Below are 23129 nucleotides of genomic sequence, written 5' to 3' on the forward strand. Positions count from 1 at the left end.
TCTGGTTGGAACAGTCAGAAGAGCCCGCAGGCCAGATTTTCAGGGAACAAGCTAGGCCACCTAAGAACTATGTTTCTGATGGCCCAAGATGTAATGTTGCAGATAGCACCTGCATAAAAGTGGCTCTTTTCAGCTTCTAGTCTTTGCTTTTTTTTTTTTTTTTTTTTCCCTGATTCCTTTCAGGAAAGAGTCTTGGTTAGGAACAAATCCAAGGAACACCCTAGTAGAGAACGTGGAAATATTCCCAAGGAAAGGAAAGGAAAAGTCTATAGCTTCCGGCAAGAGGCCTGGCTGGCCATCGGTTCACAGGGCGGAGATGAGGTGAGCATTATGGAAAACAGGTCCAACAAGCAACACCTGACAGCTGTGGCGTCCACACCTTTCCTGGGGCCACAGTTAATTACTTGCAGTGACAGTAAATAATGCGTGATCACTCACTTATCTCAATCAGCAAGGCTAAAGCCAAACATAAAAAGTAAAGGAAAAAAGTCTCCCTATGTGGATTTATTCATAGTCATGTTTGGGTTCCATACAAACAAGTGCCTGGCTTTAGACTTATTCCTAAGAATTTGTTAAATGTGTACAGGTTAAATGGTAAGCTTATGTTATAAGGTAGATTCTACATCCAAAAAGGAAAACATTAACATTTTTTCTTTAAAACTCATTTTAATTTGAAAGGCAGAGACTGAGAGACAGAGACAAAGACCTTTCATCCACCTACTGTCTTACTCTCCACATGCCTACAACAGCTGGGACTGGGCCAGGCTGAAACCAGGAACTTAATCTGGGTCTCTCATGTGGATAGCAACTGAGCTATTACCTATTGCCTCCAGGGGTGCACACCAGCGGGAAGCTGGAATCAGAAGCAGAGCCAGACTTGAACACTGCTATGGGATGTGGGCATTCCCACGCTGTGTTGTAACTGCTGTACCAAACACCTGCTCCAATATATACAAATTCTGAATTACAGTGTGACACAAGATAAATATTTAACAGTGTACTTTCTGTTACAGAATGAATGCATTCTCCTCAAATTCATATGTCGAAATCCCAACTCCTACTATGAAGGCAGCAGAAGGTGCAGCCTTTGGGCGGTCACTGAATCAGGAGGGTGCAGAGCCCAGGCATGGGATGGGGGTCCTCAGAGCAGAGATGCTGGAGCACCCCCTTCCGCTTCTGCACGTCAAGAGGAGTCTGTGAGCCACAGTGAGTTCCATCGCCTCTGGAACTGGGCGACATAGATGTTTGCTGTGTAAGCCACTCAGACCAAGGTAACTCTGTTTCAGCAGCCAGACTGAACTAAGACAATTTTGTGGTCCTTGGATTTGTTCTTTTGCTTCATGAATTCACCACCAGTTAGAATATACTCATTCACTCAGTCTTGAAAGAAAACAACTTTCACCATTGTCAGAACGCATTTACATTTAGGAAGCCTCCACTTCCTACTATAGTATCAGCAACACAGCTTTCTGTTTTCACTTTTTTTTTTTTTAGGTTTATTTATTTATTTGAAAGAGTTACGCACACAGAGAAGGAGAGGCACAGAGAAAGAGAGAGAGGCCTTCCGTCTGCTGGTTCACTCCCCAGTTGGCTGCAATGGCCGGAGCTGAGCCGATCTAAAGCCAGGAACCAGGAGCTGCTTCTGGGTCTCCCATGCAGGTGCAGGGGCCCAAGGACTTGGGCCATCTTCTACTGCTTTCCCAGGCCATAGCAGAGAGCTGGATTGGAAGTGTAGCAGCTGGAACTCAAACCGGTGCCCATATGGGATGCCAGTACTGCAGGCGGCGGCTTTATCAGCTATGCCACAGCACTGGCCCCTCACCTAACTTTCCTTAAAAATAGCAACATGCAACAGAATGTTACAAACTCGCTGTAGGAATCTGGATGAACCAAGAACTTGAGGAAGCATTAGCTTTTTCCTACGTTTGACATAATCCTTTCTAGGACTCTCAGCCTCTTCTAGAACTATGATCCGACTGGAAGAAGAGAACTAACTGGCTCAAGGCTGGGCCACTGTGCAAAACAACTCCAATACTTGCTGGCAGATGTGCAAGGACCAATTGTGCAGACACTAGTCATACATATACACAGGATGCACAAATGAGCAGCCAGGTAAATGTGGGGCAGGACAAAGTTGAGGCTGACCCGAGGGGGTGCACACGATGCGTTGGAACTCTGGGTAACCCTTGCCACAAATGATGCTTACACATACCCTAGGGTTCAGAACTCAAGGTCTGTCTCCACTGCAGGGAGCTGTGCACTGTACGGTAAAGACAAGGTGATTAAACATTTTTCTTCTTTTTTGAAAAGGAAAATTTAAATATTTTGGAAAAAACCCTTAATGAAGGGCCAAAATTAAATGAAAAATAAACAATGGTTTCAACCACTGACTTAAGAGCCCAAGAACTCCAGAACTCTTCTGGACCAGGTAGCTAGAAAAGGCTCAACTTTCTGGACAGGACTGCATCACACATTTTAGGATACAGTGTCATGGCTAAGTCCATTCCACGGTCTACCAGGGGTATACTTGTCCGTGTATTCTTGTCTACCATCTCAGGATTTGATTTATATTTTTTTGGCTGGCTGACTCTGGAAGGCCATAATGTGGTATCAGAAAGGCTTGAGCTGAATCCTTGCTCTGTCACTTACTAGCTCTCTCCTGAGGCAGGCTGGTTCTTGGAATCACAGTTGTCTCATTAATTAGACTGGGAGGCAAAAAAATCTTTAATTTTGATAAGGATCTACTTATCTACTTAAGTTATCTACTTAAAATCTATAGAAGTTAAATTGAAAGTCAACTAAGAGAGCACACAAGGGCACTTCAAAAAGTCTGTGGAGGGGGCCAGCACTGTTACACAACAGGTTAAAGTAGCCGAAGTTTCAGCATCTCATACAGGTGCTGGTTCAAGTCCCGGCCACTCCACTTTCAATGCAACTCCCTGCTAATGCGCCTGGGAAGGCAACTGATGACCCAAGTTCTTGGGCTCCTGACAACCACATGGGAGACCTAGAAGAAGCTTCTGGTTCCTGGCTTTGGCCTGGCCCAGCCCTGGTCATTGTGGCCATTTGGGGAGTAAACCACTGGATAGAAGACCTCTCTCTGTTTTTCCTTCTCTCTCTCCCTCAACTAACTGAATAAATACTTAAAAAGAAAAAGTTTGTGGAAAAATGGAATTAAAAGGTTATTTTGTGGCAAAAATTTTTGAAGCCCATATATAGGTTTTCAAAATATGAATTTTTCACATACTTTTTGAAGACCCTTCACATACACTAATTTCAAATTTTTTACACCATAAGAAAGTGATTTTTTTAATTCTCATTTTCTGTGAACTTTCTGGAGAACTCTTATACATAAGAACCTTAAAATAACACCTATTTTATTAGCTGTTTTGGTGGTTTGCGGCCCCACCTAATCATCATTTAAGACATGAGGTTTTTACAAATTTATGGTCAAATAATGTTTCATTATTTCTCTGCTTTTACACTCTCCAAATGTTCACACCCTAAAATTGCAAATTAACGGAACATTCCAAGAACATTCTTAAATAATGCATTATGACCATATGAAGTATGGACGATGTTAGCACGTTCTTAGCAAGAGTGAGTTATGACTCCCATAATAACAACACGGGTAAACCTTTGGGTATTACTAATTTTTCTACAATGTGTTACTGATTCAGTGGAACACTGGACATTCCATATACTCCCATGCAATGCATATATCAACTCTTCCTCCAGTTAGTTAGGTAGTAGTAAAGGAAAGCTGTTGGGCATAGCAGTTAAGAATGTCTTGGCGCAAGTCTTGGCTCCACTCCTCATTGTAGCTTCATGCTAATGCACACATCCTGGGAGGCAGTGGTGATGACGCAAGTGGTTGGGTCCTTGCCACCCATGTGGAAGAACTGGATTGAATTCCAGGCTCCTGGCTTCAGCCTGGCCCAGTGGCAGCTATTATAGATACTTGGGGGAGTCAACCAGTGGATGGAATATCTTTGTCTATCTGTGTCTGTTTTTCAAACAAACAAAATTTTAAATATAAAGAACAAATGCCAGAGTAGGAAGAAACCACATTTACATACAATTGATATGCTTAGTATTCATATTCCACTCAAAATCACTTGTTCTCTGTGAGTAGCTTTTCTTCAAAAAGCTGTGATGTTTTTAAGCTCCTAGCCTAAATACTAGCATACAACTCTTAAAAACATACACATTTGGAACCCATCCGATATAAAGCAATTTTTCTAAAATGGGTACGGTCAGGCAGAAGGTGAATTCATTAAAAACATATGGTCACGGAGGTCCTTCTAAAACAGCTTAGTGGCAGGCAGTCAAATGAACATGTTTAATCAATACATATTGCTAAAAATACTGGGGAAAGGGAAAGGGAAGAAAACAGAATTCTCTGCTTTGTTGATACCCAGATATGGGTTTTTCAGGTCGAGAGTAGATATAAAACACAGTAATTGAGGAAATGGCCCAGTCTCCCAGAAGGGACATGCCATCGGAGGAAGGTCAAGGGTCAAAATGGAAGCGGGTAAGAGGAGGAAGTTGCAACCCTGGATAAATTGCTTTTGGCTCTCAGTAGAGGTTTGGGATTTGGGACTATGATGGGTTCCATCAGGCAAATAACTCCTAGTGAGGTGTCTAGTCTCACTTAAGGTACAACAGAGAGGCAGAGAAGTGTTGAATCTGTGTCCAGTTTAGGTTTCAGGTTGGGGTGGGAGCCTATACCAGAGAAAGACAAATCCAGGGGAAGGAAGGAAGAGTGAGGCAGGGGATATAATTATATAATTTAAATAGTTTTGTGGATCAAGGCTTTTATCAACAACCCTGCTTCTGGTAATTATTTTAAACCACTACTGAAAGCCTCCTGAACATTTATTTTGAACTTGGTATTAAATATTCTCCATCTGTGAGTCAAATGCAGGAGGAAGTGCTGTATCTGGGAGGAGCTGCCCCAGCAGACATCCAAGCACTCCTGTTGCCTCCCATTCAGCCAGGAGTAGGCTGCCCAGATCATACAGCTGCCTTGCTAAATCCAAGCAAATTACCAAATCAATGGTTTAGGGAAGGTAAGAACCAGGGCTTGTGAGAAATTGTTACCTATAAACAAGGAGAAAGTAACAGTGGGTCCATTTTCTTAATGATTTGAATTAATCACCACAGGACCCAAAGTGTGGAGGACCTCAACTGCTTAAGCCATAGCAGGTTAAGCCACTGCCTGTAATGCTGGCATCCCGAGCCTCTTGCTAATGTGCCTGGGAAAACAGTGAAAATATGCTCCAAGTGCTTGGGCCCCTGTACTAACATGGGAGATCTGAAAGTAGCTCCTGGCTCTTTGCCTTAGCCTATCTTAGCTTCTGCCATTGTGGCCATTTGGGGAGTGAACAGTGGATAGAAAGACCTCTCTCTCCCTCCCTCCCTTGCTTCCTCTCTCTCTCTCTCAAAGGTAAATTGATTTTGGTGCCCCAAAATTTTGAGATCCATGCATATGAAGGGTCTTCCAAAAGTTCATGAAAAATGCATGTTATGAAAATGGCATGCATAGTTTTAAAATATTTGTGGCAACAAAATAAAACTTATCTTTGAAGCTCACTTTCCACATACTTGCTGAAGTACTCTTGTATACATTCAATAAAATCTTATATACAATTTTTGTTTTGGTAAAACTGAATATAAAGTCTGCCTTCAAGTCTACAAATGCCAAGTGCCCAAACCTCTCCATGTTCTAGGGTAGCATGGCTCATTCAGCTACTCTAAGGCCCTAGTGATGAATGGGAGGGGAGGTTAACCAAGTTAGAAAGTTTGGGATATGCCTCAGGGAATGCTTCCTTCTATGACTGAGTAGCTGCTGTCGCTAGAGAAGGTGTGGTCATTTAAAAACAAAACCACAAACAAGTAGAACATCAGCTCTGGACTTGGAGCAACTGAGCTGTGAATTTAGGGTCTGACACTTGCTACCTATGGGGACGCCAAGTCTCCATCTGTAATGAGACAATCAGCACCAGCCCTACAGGAATGGAGGATTACGCATGGAGTTACTCACAGGAAGGTTCCTACAAAACTGTTGTTTCATGGTCACTCTGGCTTACCAAAGGTATGGGGGGCAGAGAGGCAAAGATGGCCCCCAGCATGGCTTGCTTCCATCAGAAATATCAACAAGCTTCTTAGGGAATGGCAAAGGGGCAGACTGATTAGAAAGCATTTACTTCTAATTCTAGGTCTTAGGGAGCTCTTGGGAGAGTTCAGACGTTTTGCCGAAAGCAAGGCAGAGAATATTCAGGCCCACATGGAGGAAGAATTTGTCAAAACAGAAACACTATGCATGTATGAACAGTATCACTTAGGGTTTTGCACACAAGCCGGGCTCACTGAACTTTGTTTTAAAGAAGGGGACACATTTAGTTCTTTGAGACCAAACAATGGTTTGTTCAACCACACACTTTGGCTTGCAGCAGACTCTGCCTTAAACCAAGCGAAAGGAGAACAGATTATTTGTTTATATGTTATTTTCATTTTTTTGCCATGTTTACATTTTTCCTAACCCATTTCTTTCAAATGCAATGAAGCTGGCTTTCTTCACTGACAGCTACTTGGAATAAGCCCTGTGCCAACAGTATTTGAACAGTCTTCCTCCAGTGGGATATCTTAGGAAAGTATCCTTGCTTCTGATAGGGATACATTAACACCTCAAAAGTTAAACTAAGCTCTTAAAATTTCAAGCCAAAGAGCTGAAACAGCTTTGCTAATGGTAAAAGAAAATTGACAGTGTTAAAGCGCCAACACTGGCACAGGAGGAAAAGTCAGAGTGGTTTAAAACCTGCCTAAACTATTTTTCAAAGCAATACAAAATATATTGTATTAGACTCAGGGGACATATCAAAACAAAACCTGAAGTAGCCCAAATTCTCTTTTTTCCCCTTTTTTCTGGAGTCAAGTCAATAACTTGCTTATTCTGGATTTCTTTCAGAAGCTATTCAACAGTGGCTGGTTCCCAAAACAATGAGGTTTGTCTGCATAATACATATAAGTTGAGCTTAAAAGGGTCCAGATGACAATTTCAGCATTTATGCCCTGAAAGTCCATAATTTATAGCTAAAACTTACATGGTATTAGGAAGTCAAATTCAGCTAGAAAATATTAGCAATTCCATAAAGGGTTTTCTTTTACCACAGTGTTGAAAAATATATATTCTAATGCTTGTTAACTTAATATTCAATGTGGCTAACAAGTCATTTTCTGTAAAAAATATCAGTGAGGGGAAACATTGGTATCCATATTCAGACCCATGGCTGGTTCGGGGTCATATTCGCAAATTAAGCAGAAAAATTTAGGTAATTTAAGAGCAGAGCAGTTGTTTAAAGTCATCATTCAGAGCAGCTGGCAATGAAGACCTGTTCTCCCAAGGAATTACAATGCTAAAAGGAATAATAATGGTGATGATCTTAATAACAATTGATGTTTCTTCAGTGCCTACTACATGCCTGGCATTGCTTCTTAGTATTTACAGACACTACTATACTGAGTCCTCACCACACCATTCTATGGCATGGATATTTTCAGGACTCTTGTTTCACAAACATAGCAGCTAAGGGCAAGAAATCCTTACTTATCTAATGCATTCTGGAATCAAATGACTTAGGTCTCCACTTAGCTTTCTGTGTCTGGTCAAGTTACCCTTTCTAGGTTTCTCATCCATACAATGGACATAAGAATATCTGTCTACTAGTACTTTCAGGTGCACATGTGATTGTCCCTGCAGACTCCATGGTGGAGTACCTGGTGCAAAATAAGCACCTAATACAGGTAAGCTATTGATTTGGTTGTGACTGCAATAGCGATGCACAGACTCCTGCAGAGACAGCAGAGTTCCCTTCCCACAGAGCCAGAAAGTTGCACTTTCCTGCGGGATTGCTACCCTGTTGGCCATGCGGGGGGGGGGTGTGTGTGTGTGTGTGTGTGTGTGTGTGTGTGTGGCTCCCGAGCAGGCAACAGCAAAGACAATCCAGGAACACTGTGTCCTAGGATCAGTGGGCAGGTTACACTTGGGAACACTCGGAGGCTTTGACTTTAAGTGGAAGAAATTTATTTCTCCAAACATCATTCCTGTTAATTTGATAGTGTGTAGTGGATATTTTCCCTCCTTACTCTCCTTATTTCCTAGGAAAACCAGGCAGTAGAAAGGAGGAGGAAAAGCAGTATGAATGGATTTAAGATCTTGCTCTACCTCCTGACAGATCCCACAACTCCTCACACACAAAGATGCTAGGAAAGGCGGGGCCAAGTGTAAGGGGACGTCAATAAAGATTCAAGAAGGATATTTTGGCACCTATGAGAAATCTGTTTCTTTAAGTCATGCGGTTAGCACTGTAAGAAATTATGGCCTGCCCCACCCGCATTGGACTTGACAGATGAAAATGTGGTGAAACCCTGAACTATCTCAATGACATGTCTCCATAATTTTTCTACTGTGTAGAAGAAACTTAGATCAAATCAACCTGAAAAATATTTTGAGTTGTCTGAAAGTATTTCTAGAAGATTTATCTATTTATTTGAAAGGCAGAGTTACAGAGAGGTGGAGGCAGAGGCAGAGGCAGAGTGAGTGTGAGTAAGAGGGAGTGGGAGGGAGGGAGAGGGGGAGGTATATTCCATCCGCTGGTTCACTCTCAAACCTGTGTCCATATAGGATACCTGTACTGCAGGCAGCAGCTTTACCTGCTATGCCACAGTGCTGGCCCCAGATGTCTCCAGTTTTAATAAACTTAAAACATATTACATTATGACAAAGCGAAAGATAAAGAAGACATGGATAAAAGATCCCTGGCTGCAGGTAATTAAGTAGAAGGAGTTTCTACTTAACAAAGTCTGAGTGTATTTCTTTGGTACTGCTGTGGAGTTAGGGCAGAAGTGCAGTATACTCTCCATGCTGGCAGCTTGAAATTCCTGCCTTTTCAGATACTCAAGGAAATTTCTCAGATCAAGAGTCTAATCAGAACTCATAATAAAGTGGCTCAAAGTAGCATGACAAAACATTATCAAAATTATCTCTTCATTACAAATACATAATAAGTTTTGATTAACTTGAGATAATTCTTTTTTTTTTTTTTATCTTTTATTTAATGAATATAAATTTCCAAAGTACGACTCATGGGTTACAATGGCTTCCCCTCCCATACCGTCCCTCCCACCAACAACCCTCCCCTTTCCCACTCCCTCTCCCCTTCCATTCACATCAAGATTCATTTTCGATTATCTTAATATACAGAAGATCAGCTTAGTATACCTTAAGTAAGTATTTCAACAGTTTGCTCCCACACAGAAACATAAAGTGAAAAATAATAGATGATTTTTTTTAAATGATGATGAAATCAGATCAGACCTATTGTCATGTTTAATCCCAGTGAGAGTCAAGTTGGGAATTGAAAATTTCTTTCTTTCTTTCTTTTTTTTTTTTTTTTTTTTTTTTACAGAAGATCAGTTTAGTGTACATTAAGTAAAGATTTCAGTCGTTTGCACCCCCATAGAAACACAAAGTGAAATATACTGTTTGAGTACTCGTTATAGCATTAAGCCTCAGTGTACAGCATGTTAAGGACCGAGATCCTACATGAGGAGTAAGTGCACAGTGACTCCTGTTGTTGACTTTACCAATTGACACTCCTGTTTATGGCATCAGTAATCTCCCTATGCACCAGTTATGAGTTTCCAAGGCTATGGAAGCCCCTTGAGTTCTCCGACTCTTATCTTGTTTAGACACGGTCATAGTCAAAGTGGAGGTTCTCTCCTCCCTTCAGAGAAAGGCACCTCCCTCTTTGAAGACCTGTTCTTTCCACTGGGATCTCACTCACAGAGATCTTTTTGCCAGAGTGTCTTGGCTTTCCATGCCTGAAATACTAACTTGAGATAATTCTTAATGTCACTTGCCCATAAGATTCTTACTAAGTTGAAATAAACAAACCCAGCCTTTCTGCTGCTGGGGCCAGAACACGATACCCGAGGCACGGTGCCTTGGCCTGCGGAAGGAAAAGGATACCAAAAGCAAGATCTTTCTGATCTTCTTCTGCCTTTCTTTTCCCTGCTCCTTTTTCCCCCACAAGACAATCCACAGAATTTACATTCCTCTTTTTCAAGATGGATCATAGAACCTAGAACCGCATTCTCCCAAAGCCAGTCATAAAGCTGAGAAATACAACTCTAGGGGCTGGCGTTGTGGTATAGCAAGTAAAGCCACCGCTTAGAATGCCGGCATCTCATTGTGGGCAATGGTGGGTGTCCCGGCTGCTTCACTTCCCATCCAGCTCCCTGCTAATGGCTTGGAAAATGCAGCAGAAGATGGCTCAAGTGCTTGGGACCCTGCCACCCATGTGGGAGACTGGATGAAGCTCCTGGCCCCTGGCTTTGGCCGGGCTCAGCCCTGGCCATTGGAGCAACTTGAGCAGTGAACCAGTGGATGGAAGCTCTGAGTCACAGCAACTCTGACTTTCAACTAAATAAACAAATCAACAAATGAATAATCTTACAACTCCAACTTTCCCCTTTCTCTGTACGAGCTGGCCATACAGAAATTCTCCAACCCGTGTTGTCTGACAGATTCTAAGGCTCTCATTCCGGAGGGGATCCTGTCTGATCTGCAGGAAGGAGGGCCACGCAGAGAGGCTCAGCAGAATCTGGACAGGCCTATCCGAGTTTCCCCTCCCAGTCTATTACCATTAGGTCATACTCTTTTCATCCAGTTACATTTCTACACAGCTGTTGAACCTAAACATAAAAAGTTTTCCCAGGATGCTTGCATCTGCATTTCTCAAGGCTCTTGGGTAATATAAAGTTTTGATGAAATAAAGCTGATATGCATTTCTCTTGTTAATCTTTTATCACAGGCTTATTGACCATGACCTTTATGATGGGTGAGAAAAGGCATTGATACAGTGGAAACAGGCAAGAAGCTGAGTGGAACAGAGGAGCTGAAAGATTTTTCATAATTTCTGCACAGCCCTGCATTATAACTCCACACCTTCTCTGTCAATCCAGTATGCCCACTTTCCCATGATGCACTTGTTTCTACACCAGGAAGGAAAAGATCCATGATGGTCAGGTGCAAGTTAAACTCTATGTGGAGGTGCCATAATCCCAGAAAGACTCAAACACACCAAACCCAACCTAAACTCCTCCCCTGTATTCAATTAGGGAACCAATCCCTCTCCATAAAAGAGACTGTTACACAGGTGATTGGCCCTGTTTGCTTTTGGCTTCTGGCTCTTGCTGGTTCCTGTTCCTTCTCTGGCCTCCTCCCATACTCTCTCCTCACAGGCAACCTCTGGCCTACTCACGATGGGTATTGCTCAGTGTGGGTGGCCCACACGCATATGTGAATGTATATTCACCCTCTCATTTTAAATAAACCAATAAATCCTGCTCTAATTTGTGCACCCTACTTATGCCTCTGCTTTGAATTCTTATCTCTGTGAAGGCAAGAACTTGGAATATGAAAACTGGGACACATATTCCCATAACAGCATCACACCTTTGCAGCCCTACACCTGAAGAGACTTTCCTGTTGACACTGACAAGAGCCTGGCAGGTAACTGGGTGAGAACACCCAGCTCTGCTTAGCAGAGAGGCTGCCCTGGCTGTGAAAGGCATTGGGAATGAAGAGGCAGAACACCTGTTCCACCTTGGCTCAGGAGAGCAAGGGTCCCATTCTGTTCCTGTGTATTTTCAATCGGAGTCTGGTTTCATGTGTTTCTTTACAAATTGTTAGAAATGCTGAAGAATAATATTTTTGAGGACAATCATACTGAAATTTGAAAAGCGAAGATGAAAAATCTTAATGGTATTTTTTGGGTGATGACTGAGATGATGGGAAGACAAAGGTTTCTACTGCCCTGCTCACCCAGAGAAATGATTTTCTTGATATTTTAAGAGCCTCAAATAGGTACTTTATAAAAAGTCAACATGAGAAAAAAATATGGCATTTAACAATATTAGGAACAACAGTTTGGTGGAAAATCTGAACATTTATTTCATAGTAATATGTCTCAGCTGGACATATATGATAACATGTTAGTTATAATTTAGAAACTTAGAAAAAAATTGAAAGATGAAAAATCTTTTATATCACAAGTAATAATGCAAAACAACCTGCAGACTACTGAAATCTTCTTTCTAGAAAATGTCACAATATTTGCTTTTCACATATGCTGTGCTAGCCATCCCAACTCTATAGTCAAAGGTAACGTTCTTATTTTACAGGCAGTAAAGCTGTGGCTCAGAAATGTTGACTTCGTGAGTACACTTTTAAAAATATGTGAAAAATGGAATTAAAAGATGCTCATTTTGGTGCAAAGAAATTTTGAAATCATCCATAGTTTTTCATAACACACATTTTCTATGACCTTTTTCTGAAGACTACTCATAAACATGGATTTCAAAATAAACTTATACTTTAATTTCATTCTTCCACAAACTTTCTGAAGTACTCTCATAATTTGCTGAGGATACTACAGTTGAGAGGAGTAGAACTGCGCTTTTAACCACTGTGATATTTTACAGAGAAACCAGAGTACACTCATTAAAACCGCTGCTTGACAAAACACAATTTATTTCCTAAGACATTTTGTTCCAAAGTTTATTATGCAAATGTGTTGCTGGAATGATAATCCAATATATTCTTAATACCTTTCAGTAGAATTTGAACACTGATAGGATACTTTTCTTTTCCACCTCAATGAAACAATAAATAATGATTTACCCACAGGCATGCTAGAACATCTCATGATTTGCCTGACATGCTAGCCCTGGATTTTATGACAGACGATCCAGATCGGAAGGAGCTATGCAAAGTGATGTTTCCTTTTCCTGCTGAGAAACAAATGAGCACACCCCAGTGGGTCTGACCCTAAACAACCAGCCTTGTAAAGTCACCACTTAACTCCCTGGGAGAAAAACAATCCCTAAACAGCAGTGCTAGGATGCTTGGCCATCCGGAGCTGGACAAATTAGTGTTCCTCCTTTCAGCACCATGTTTGCCTGTGATCTTCTACACCACCCTGTCACTCAAATGGTCAAGGAGATTTTTAACTACTTTTTAATTTTTTTAAATTTATTTTTGGAAGCTTTATTTAATAAATACACATTTCATACATATAGCTTTTGGATTATAGCCATTCTTCTCCCCATACCCACACTGCTACCTCCACTTCCTTCCCACCTCCTATTCCCTCTCCCATCTCAGTCTTCATTAAGATTCATTTTTAATTATCTTTATATACAGAAGATCAACTCTATATTAAGTAAAGATTTCAACAGTTTGCACCCACACAGATACACGAAGTATAAAATACTGTTTGAGTACTAGTTTTACCATTAATTCTCACAGTACAACTCATTAAGGACAGAGGACCTACATGAGGAGCAAATGCACAGTGACTCCTGTTGTTGATTTAACAATTGACACTTTTATTTATGACATCACTGATTACTCGAGGCTCTTGTCACGAGTTGCCAAGGCTAGGGAAGCCTCTTGAGTTCACAAACTCTAACATTATTTAGACAGGGCCATAAGCAAAGTGGAAGTTCTCTCCTCCCTCCAGAGAAAGGTACCTCCTTCTTTGATGGCCCCTTCTTTCCACTGGGATCTCATTCACAGAGATCTTTCATGTAGGTCATTTTTTGCCACAGTGTCTTGGCTTTCCCAGCCTGAAATGCTCTCATGGGCTTTTCAGACAGATCCCAATGCCGTAAGGGCTGATTCTGAGGACAGAGTGCTGTTTAGGGTTGTTTGTCATTCTGTGAGTCTGCCCCACTTCCCATGTTGGATTGTTCTCTCCTTTTAAAAATTCTATCAGTTAGTATTAGCAGAGACTTGGTTTCATTTATGTGATCCCTTTGACCCTTAATCCATATTTGCATGGTGAAAATTTTCTTTAAAATTTTTATTTAATGAATATAAATTTCCAAAGTACAGAATATGGATTACAATGGCTTCCCCCCATAACGTCCCTCCCACCCGCAACCCTCCCCTTATCCACTCCCTCTCCCCTTCCATTCACATCAAGATTCATTTTCGATTCTCTTTATATACAGAAGATCAGTTGAGCATACATTAAGTAAAGATTTCAACAGTTTGCTCCCACACAGAAACATAAAGTGAAAAATACTGTTTGAGTACTAGTTATAGCATTAAATCTCAATGTACAGCACACTAAGGACAAAGATCCTACATGGGGAGTAAGTGCACAGTGACTCCTGTTGTTGACTTAACAAATTGACACTCCTGTCTATGGCATCAGTAGTCTCCCTAGGCTCTTGTCATGAGCTGCCAAGGCTATGGAAGCCCCCTGAGTTCACTGACTCTGATCATATTTAGACAAGGCCATGGTCAAAGTGGAAGTTCTCTCCTCCCTTCAGAGAAAGGTACCTCCTTCTTTGATGACCCATTCTTTCCACTGGGATCTCACTCGTGGAGATCTTTCATTTAGGTTTTTTTTTTTCCCCCCCCAGAGTGTTTGGCTTTCCATGCCTGAAATACTCTCATGGGCATTTCAGCCAGATCCACATGCCTTAAGGGCTGATTATGAGGCCAGAGTGCTTTTAGGACATTTGCCATTCTATGGGTCTGCTGTGTATCTCACTTCCCATGTTGGATCATTCTCTCCCTTTTTGCTTCTATCAGCTAGTATTTGCAGACACTATTCTTGTTTATGTGATCCCTTTGGTTCTTAGTCCTATCATTACGATCAATTGTGAACAGAAATTGATCACTGGGACTAGTGAGATGGGATTGGTACATGCCACCTCGATGGGATTGAATTTGAATCCCCTGGTATGTTTCTAACTCTACCGTTTGAGGTAAGTCAGCTTGAATACTGTAATCAATACACAATTCTTCTTAAGTGCTGAAACTTAACTGAAAAATGATCACTGTAAAATATAAGAGTGGGAATAAGAGAGGGAAGAGATGTGCAATTCGGGACATGCTCAAGCTGACTTACCTCAAGCATGGTGAAAATTTAAAAAAAATTAAAAAACTATTTGAGAGGCAGAGAGGGGGCACAGGGGAAGGGGAGAGTAAGAGCTTGCCTTCTCTCTCTCTCTGCTGGTTCACTCACCAGTGCTCCTGATGTCAGTCCAGGTATTCTACATGTAGAGGTCAGTAGGAGCCCAACTACTTGGGCCATCCCTGCTGCTGCTGGCAGGAAGCTGGAATCAGGAGGCAGAGCTGGAATCCAGGCACTCTGGGGTGGGCTAAGGGTATCCTAATCATTAGGACAAATTGTCTGTCCCAACAACCTTTTTTATACATCTCAGATATGACTGTTTACCATCAAATTTAAAGCCGATGTATTTTCTTTTAAAACATAAGCCCTTAGTGTAAAATCACAAATATTGTGGTACTTACTATGTGCTAGGTGTTTCGCTGGGCACGGGGAGAGAATGGTAAGCTGGAACATGGGGACACAGTCTCTGTTTTCACTAAAACCGAGTATTCACTTGGAACTCTTATTCATGTTTGCTCCAGTACAAAGGAAACCTTTGAGGTGCTTACTAATTTTGAGTTACTACCTTAGGAACACTAAAATGAAAATAAATACCACTGTACTAAACAATACACTGACACAGTACACTGCATATTTTTGGTATTTCATTCCTCTTATTTTTCCTGAGATTATTCCTTGCACTGCTTGATAAGCTCTTCAAGAACTTGCTTATTCAGGAACTGGAAAAAATGATTGAATAGAATAAAAGAAAAGGAACAATGCTACCGCACGCTACAAGGTGAAAGCCTAAGTTGAGATGAAATGGATGCACGTCACAAGCTCCTCTTGATGCAGTGTCAGCATCACAGGTCCTATGCTTGACTTCATCCAAGTGGAAGAAAAACCTTGCACCACGTTTAACTCATGCTACCGACAGAGGCACAAACACCATCAGGGAGGGTGGTGTTCAGAACACCGTGAGTAACCGTAGCGATGCGCTAGACCCACCCTGGATGGCTCATTTCCAGGACCACGGGGCACAAGTCTGGATTTCATTCACACTCACTTCTTTTTACTTTTTTATTCCATCCCTTGCCTACCCACCCTTCTAAACCTGCCTATGCACAACAGTGCCCTCACATTCTACCTCTTAAAGCCCAGTGCCTTTGAATGTGTTCCTCTTGCTTTGGAAGCACATTCTCAAATCTGGCCCAGCCTTCCCCCTAGATTAGATTTTTGGTTTTAACTCGATACTTTCACTATAGGTAACTGATAAACACTGCGCCACCATTAGAAAAAAATTAGGTCAATATGTATATACATTTACAGAACAATTGCTAAGCTGTATTAAGTGAGAAAAACAAAGTAAGCAGTGTATATAATATGCAATGATTTGTTTATGTCAACAAAGATACACCAACCCCTCTGAAAGGCAGAACAGCTCTGGATGGAAACACAGGAACTAGAACTAGTGGCCATCTCTAGGGGTGTAGAACAGGTAGTTCAGATAGAATAGAAGGATATTTAGATTCTACCATTGGTTCTTCTCCTTTTTCATAACTTAAATTTTATATGTTATTATATTCATGCAGACAATACTGAAAAAACCTTCTTATGTTCAAGTTTCATTTCCTTTTTTTATGCACTGAATATGCCTGGAATTTGAAAATTACTTGCAATAGCTTTTTCCACTTGTATGCTCCCTCCCTCCACTTAGCTAAATGGCACTTACTTTATGCTGTCCTAAAAGTCACAATGCCTTCACAGCAAACTACCTACCTTACTACATGTCTGCTTTCCCCTACTGCTTTTGGTTTTTGTACTGTTTATACACATTTTACTTCCCTTATTATCTGTGAGTTTTTAGAGTGCAGCACTTAGTCATAATTTTTTCCCTAGAACAACTTGGATGTAATAACCCAACATTAATAGGAGGGAGCAGTGGAGAATGGAGGCCACAGTGAGTTATGCTGCAGACCCCTGGTTTCTAGTTTATGGTGGGTTCTCGGTGCTTAGCAGAGGGGCTGATGAATGACTATGAAGGTAAAACTTCCCACCACGGCTGGGGTTCTTTTGGTTTGTGGTTCACAGAAAGCACCCCCGTAATAAAGAAAGGTGTAAACAACCCCTATGATTACAAAATCATCTATGAGGGGTCTTACAGCAAAAACATGGGTTTCCATTTAATTCAATTTCTTTCTGCCAATGCTTTGACTCACCCTGGTATTATATTTGTGAGGCTACAGGCAGCTCAAAGATTTCCCAAGAAAGGGAAAAGAGCCTTAAGAATCGTTTGAAGGATGAATATTTATAAAATCATTAGTCCAATCTAAAAATCTGAAGTTGAATGCTTCTTAACTGCACTTTCTCCTCCACAGCTGACTCCTAAACAAATGCCTCATCATTCACCTCCACACCAGCCCATCTACACGTCTGGTCTCTCAGCGTCACCAACACCCCAAATTGCCAGGTTTTCTCTGCTCTGCGTCACAGTGACTATTTCAAGCAGTTGTATAATCACCTCCCCTGTTCTGTCTTCCACCTTAAATTACAAACAGTCACCTCTAAAATATTTACAGTTCATCTGACCTACATGCTATTTTCTTAACTTCTGTTTACACTGGATTCCTAACCAGTCTTTCCCCTCTTCCAACATAGAACACTAAGTGATCAGAGCCATGAAAAATACACCCTAGGAATTTAGATTTCATCTTCAAAGTTAGGACATTAAAAGAAAAGTATTTCCTATCAGGAATGATTATTTTGTGTTGTTCAATCAGTTTCCCTATCTACCTACCTATCCTCAATCATATATCATCTACCTACCTACCTATCCTAGATCATGTATCACCTATCTACTTATCCTAGATCATGTATCACCTATCTACCTATCCTAGATCATGTATCACCTATCTGTCTACCTATCCTAGATCATGTATCACCTATCTCTATCTGAGAGGCAGAGAGAGATAGACAGCGAGCTTTCATCTGTCAGTTCACACCCCAGATTTCCACAACAGGTGAGATGGGGGCCAGGCTGAAAGAAGCTGAGAGCTGAGAATCTCAATCCAGGTCTCCCATGTGGACATGTCAGTGTCCTTGAGCCATCACCTGCTGCCTCTCGGGGTCCACAGTTAGTAGGATGCTGGAGTCAGGAGCCAGAGCTGGCAATCAGACTCAGATAAATTGGGTGATACAGGTGTCTTAACCTGTTTAATTAATTGTTAGGCCTAATACCACAACCATATTTTTAAAGAAGCAACATACATATATATATATATATATATATAACAAATATAATATATATCTGCTTATATAAAAATATATTATATATAAATATAATACATAAAATATATTATATCTGCTTTATATAAAAAGCAGATATAATGGGCTCAACATGGAGCTGCATCCCATATGGGCACTTGTTCATATCCTAGCTCTTCCACTTCCTATCCAGCTCCGTGCTAATGGCTTGGGAGAAGCAGCAGAGGATGGTCCAACTGTTTGGGCCCCTGCTACTCAACATGGGAGACCTGGATAGAGCTCTGGCTTTGGCTTAGACCATCCCTAGCTGTTGCAGCCATCTGGGGAGTGAGTTAGGGAATGGAAGATCTCTCTCTCTTCTCTCCCTCTCTGTAACTCTTTCAAAATCAATCTTAAAAATAAATTGTTCAACCTTCAAAACGGTCAGCTGTGAATAAGCTACAGTCATTCAGCAATGCCTGGACACAGTGCTTTCATAAAGCAACCTTTGCCACCTCCCCAAAATTAAGTTAATCATTTAGAATTTGTTTCCATCTGTCATAGACACAAAGCTTGAATAAATGTACATTAATGTGGTTCAGAGCAGAGTACTTTGTGTTAAAGCAGAACAATAGTGATAAGGAGCCCTTCAGCTTCAGGAAGATAAAATATTTTCATAGCTATATGAATACATAATAAAATACAAGATGATTAACTTATTAAAAGAATTTTTAAAGATCATTATTTTACTTACATCCAATGAGCCTTCATTTATAACAATCATTCCCATGTTCTTCTTCAGAAGTTTGCAGGAGTGTCCTGTGTCCAAACATACAGTAAATCTATTGATACAATTTTTCCACAGAGAAGAGGCAATGACACTAAAGTACTGCTACCATCAGAATATTGGCAGTCAGCTGTTTTCCAGGTTTATAGGCGTTAAAAAGGAAATGCTCTTCCTTGAGACTGGAGGGATATGAAACAAGGACAACATCTGGCCTGTGAAGGCCGTCTTGATACACAAGTGTGGGGAGTGCTGGGGGGAAGAATTCCCAATGACCTGAGCTCTGAATGGCTGTGAACACCCTTCCTAACGACCAGCGTGAAGGGCAAAAGCTGGTGCACCTTTGCTCCCAGAGGAGGCTGCAGGTGGATAGACTGCCTGGCCTTGAATCCACTGACACCACATTTCCTTGGCCTGGACAGCGATGGCGTCCTCCCCTTTCCTGCCCTTCTTGCTTTGTTGTATCTGCAGCAGGGCAAAAGCACTCCCTGTTGAACCTACCTTTGACTGTTCTGTACCTGCTTGCTGTAGCTGAGCATAGCCAGGCAGCTCTCACTAAAGAAACAATACGATCCCATTCAAGATACCATCTACACTCACTCCCACTGAGGTCTCATTCCAGCTCACGGTTTCAAACATCTAAATGTTGACCATTCTGAAACTTGTATCTCTCACTCAGACCTCTCTCCCAGACTCCTGACTCTTATCCAAGGGCCTACTGAACATCAGACACTCAGGTATACAGCAGGCATCCCAAACTTAGCACACGAAGGAATCAGGTCCCTGACCTTTCCCCTAGAAACCACACTATCTCTTCGGGCTTCTCTCTGGTAAAGGCAACTCTCTCCTGCCTCTGAGGCACAGTGATTCCTGTCTTCCTTGGACACCCTACGTCTAATCTATCAGTCCATTTTGTTGGTTCTACTTTGAAAACACATGGAGTACTGAACCACTTCTTCCTGTCTCCACCCAACATTTTCCCTAGATTAATGCCACAGCCTCCTCACTGGTCTCCCTGCTTCATCAGACACTAAATTTGCTGGTGTTTTGACCTTGGACTTCACAGCTTCCAGAACTGTGAGATGTAAGCTTCTGCTGTTTCTAAGCCACTTAGTTTATGGTATTTTATTATAGAAGCCCAAAAGGACTAGGCCAAGGACTTAGGCAAGAGGACTGGTGTCCTTCTAAGAACAGGAAAACACCAGGAACGCCCATGCTGGGTGGAAAGGCGGGGGGAGGACAGGGTCAGGAGGTGGCTGTGTGCAAGCCAGCAAGAGGCCTTACCAGAAATTAACCCTACAGGCACCTTGGTCTTAGACCTGGATTTCCAGAGCTATGAGAAAATAAAAGTTGTTGAAGCCACCCAGTCTGTGGTATTCTGTTATGATGGCCCAAGCTGATACAATCTGTTCCCCCAAAATTTACTCATCTGTAGAATGAGTGTGAATTGGCAACTTCTTCCTTCCTTTCTCAGAAATAACCTTTGGTCATAAGAACAAGTGGAGTACACAAGCCTGCCACGAGTCCAAACTCCGGATTTGCACAATCAGTTGTGCAAAAGCTATCTGCATGTGTCCCTGATGGAGGGAGGGAGGGAGGAAGGCTGTCAGCAGATGCAGGGTGAGAGAGGGCATTTAGTGGTTGCAAGAGCTAAGTTGCGACTGTATATAAAATCACTGAAATGTCAGAGGAGTTTTGGGGCCATAAGTAAACACATTAGCCTAAAATGCTCATTAGTAGAAATCCAAAATCTTGAAATATCAAATCTTTCAAGTCTTGATATGTCTCAAACTTATCTTCTAAAATATATCAAATTGTTAAGAAGTACCAAGATATAAGTTAAGTGATTTACCAATGTTAATGGCAGTTTCTTGCTTGTCCCCTGTAAGGATCCAAATTTTGATGTCTGCTTTCATTAGGGTTTCTATGGTTTCAGGCACTTGATCTTGCAATTTATCCTCAATGGCCGTAGCTCCAAGTAGCTGAAGATTCTGGAGAAAATGAGTAGTAAAAGCTTTAATAAAAAAACAAGTTCAGATTCTTGAAGAACAAAAAATGGAAGTACATGTCTGTGTTAAAATCAAGAGATTAAATGATAATTAATGGACCTAATCCCAGAGATTTCTCTCTTAGGGATCTTCAACTTCATCCAGTTCTTTTTGCAGGACACTGAGATTTCCTGAGGCTTTCAGCCATCACTCCTCTCTGAAAAATGTAACTGATTCTAAAAACTACACATTGTTGGGGTGGGGAGGAGGCAGCAAGAAAACTCAGTTAAAAAGGAGTAGGCAGCTGCTAAAAACAAATCAAGAAGAATCCATAGAAGATTACCACAGTGAAACAGCAATCTTGCTGACCTATTTGGAAAAAAGTAAGGCTACAGGCTACTATTATTAAATTGTAGTGTAACACAGTGTCAGGAAATGCACACACGATAGAATTAGAAATAGTGAAGGAGAAAGCAGTACACCAAGAGGCAGCATCAGTCTCTGTAAGAAACAGCAGCTCCAGTTTCCCACACTGTTCCCTAATTTTTTAAGAAACCTTTTATTTAATGAATACAAATTTCCTAATTACAACTTTAGGAACATGGTGGTTCTTCCCCTCCATGCCCACTGTCTCACCCCCACTCTCATCTCACCTCCTCCTCCCTCTCCCATCCCATTCTTCATTAAGATTCATTTTTAATTAACTTTATATACAGAAGACCAACTCTATACTAAGTAAAGATTTCAACAATTTGTACTGTCCATTACACACAAATTATAAAAAATTGGTTGAGAACAACTTTAACAATTAACTTTTTTTTTTTTTTTTTTTTTTGGACAGGCAGAGTGGACAGTGAGAGAGAGACAGACAGACAAAGGTCTTCCTTTTCCGTTGGTTCACCCCCAATGGCTGCTGCGGCCGGTGCACCGTGCTGATCTGAAGCCAGGAGACAGGTGCTTCTTCTGGTCTCCCATGCGGGTGCAGGGCCCAAGGAATTGGGCCATCCTCCACTGCACTCCCGGGCCACAGCAGAGAGCTGGACTGGAAGAGGGGCAACCGGGATAGAATCTGGCACCCTGACCTGGACTAGAACCTGGTGTGCCGGTGCTGCAGGCGGAGGATTAGCCTATTGAGCCGTGGCACCGGCCAACTCTTATAGTACAAATATAATATAGTCCTGTATGGGGAATAAGTGCACAGCGACTCCTGTTGTTAATTTAACAGTTAACACTCTTATGTATGACATCAGTGATCACCCAAGGCTCTTGACATGAACTGCTAAGCCTATGGAAGCCTTCTGAGTCCACGATCTCCATCAGTGTTCAGAAAGAACCATAAGCAAAGTGGAAGTTCTCTCCTCCCTTCAGAGAAAAGTAGTAGTGAAGTAGGCAGCTATGGACATTAGAATGGTGACGCAACCATATTCAACTCATTCCTCAGATCTTTCTCAATATCTTAAAGTGGATGTCACCAGTATGTTATGACAACTATGCAGAAATCAAGAATCAGGACGTAATATCAACTGTGTCTATCTCTTCTTTGAAAAGCAAATGTGTCCCAAGGCCCTCAGCATATTTCCATAAATGGTAACTGTCCAGACTGTATTACATGGCTATCCCTAACTATTAGTATTTAGCTTTCTCAGCCTCCACAGTGGAGGCATCCAGGCAAAAGGGGGATGGGATTGAGAATGAAATCAGCCAGTCAATATTCTCTGCAACAACAGGCACATATCGGGCATGCATATGCATAGAGTTTGCAGGCATTTATAGAAGTATGTATGTCTATAAATAGATACACCCACACATTCTCCCACTGCCTTGCCTAATGAAACCTGGCTCACCCCATGAAGCCAAACTCAAAAGGTATTCCTTTTAAAGGTTTCCTTTACTTCTTAGAACAGGTTTTCCCCTTCACTGTGCTTTGATAGAACTTTGCTCATCTTTACACATCTTATTATATTGAGATTAGCTGTTTCAATGGAAGAATGGTAGGACTGCTCAAAAACAGGATGTATGTCTTGTTCATTTTTATATTTCTATATTATTAGGAGTCAGCAATCAGTTTGTTTCTTATGTGGGCAAATGACAAGCAAAACAAAAGAAAAATCCAAGTGTTAGAAAATATTTACTGCAATT

The 23129-nt window shown here is 41.4% G+C and overlaps 1 protein-coding gene across 3 annotated transcripts in view; it reads right to left on the reverse strand.

Moving 5' to 3' along the window:
* The window catches only part of ATP8A1 (ATPase phospholipid transporting 8A1), a 262162-nt gene that overhangs the window by 86583 nt on the left and 152450 nt on the right, over positions 1-23129 (reverse strand). For all 3 annotated transcript variants that reach the window (XM_070068174.1, XM_070068172.1, XM_070068173.1), the window contains 2 exons: positions 20855-20993; positions 18973-19037 (listed from right to left, as the gene is read on the reverse strand). In XM_070068174.1, coding sequence (XP_069924275.1) covers positions 18973-19037; positions 20855-20993 — 204 coding nt within the window. The remainder of the gene's footprint in view (positions 1-18972; positions 19038-20854; positions 20994-23129) is intronic.

This window comes from Oryctolagus cuniculus, chromosome 2 (assembly GCF_964237555.1).
Source record: "Oryctolagus cuniculus chromosome 2, mOryCun1.1, whole genome shotgun sequence".
NCBI classification, from domain to species: domain Eukaryota; kingdom Metazoa; phylum Chordata; class Mammalia; order Lagomorpha; family Leporidae; genus Oryctolagus; species Oryctolagus cuniculus.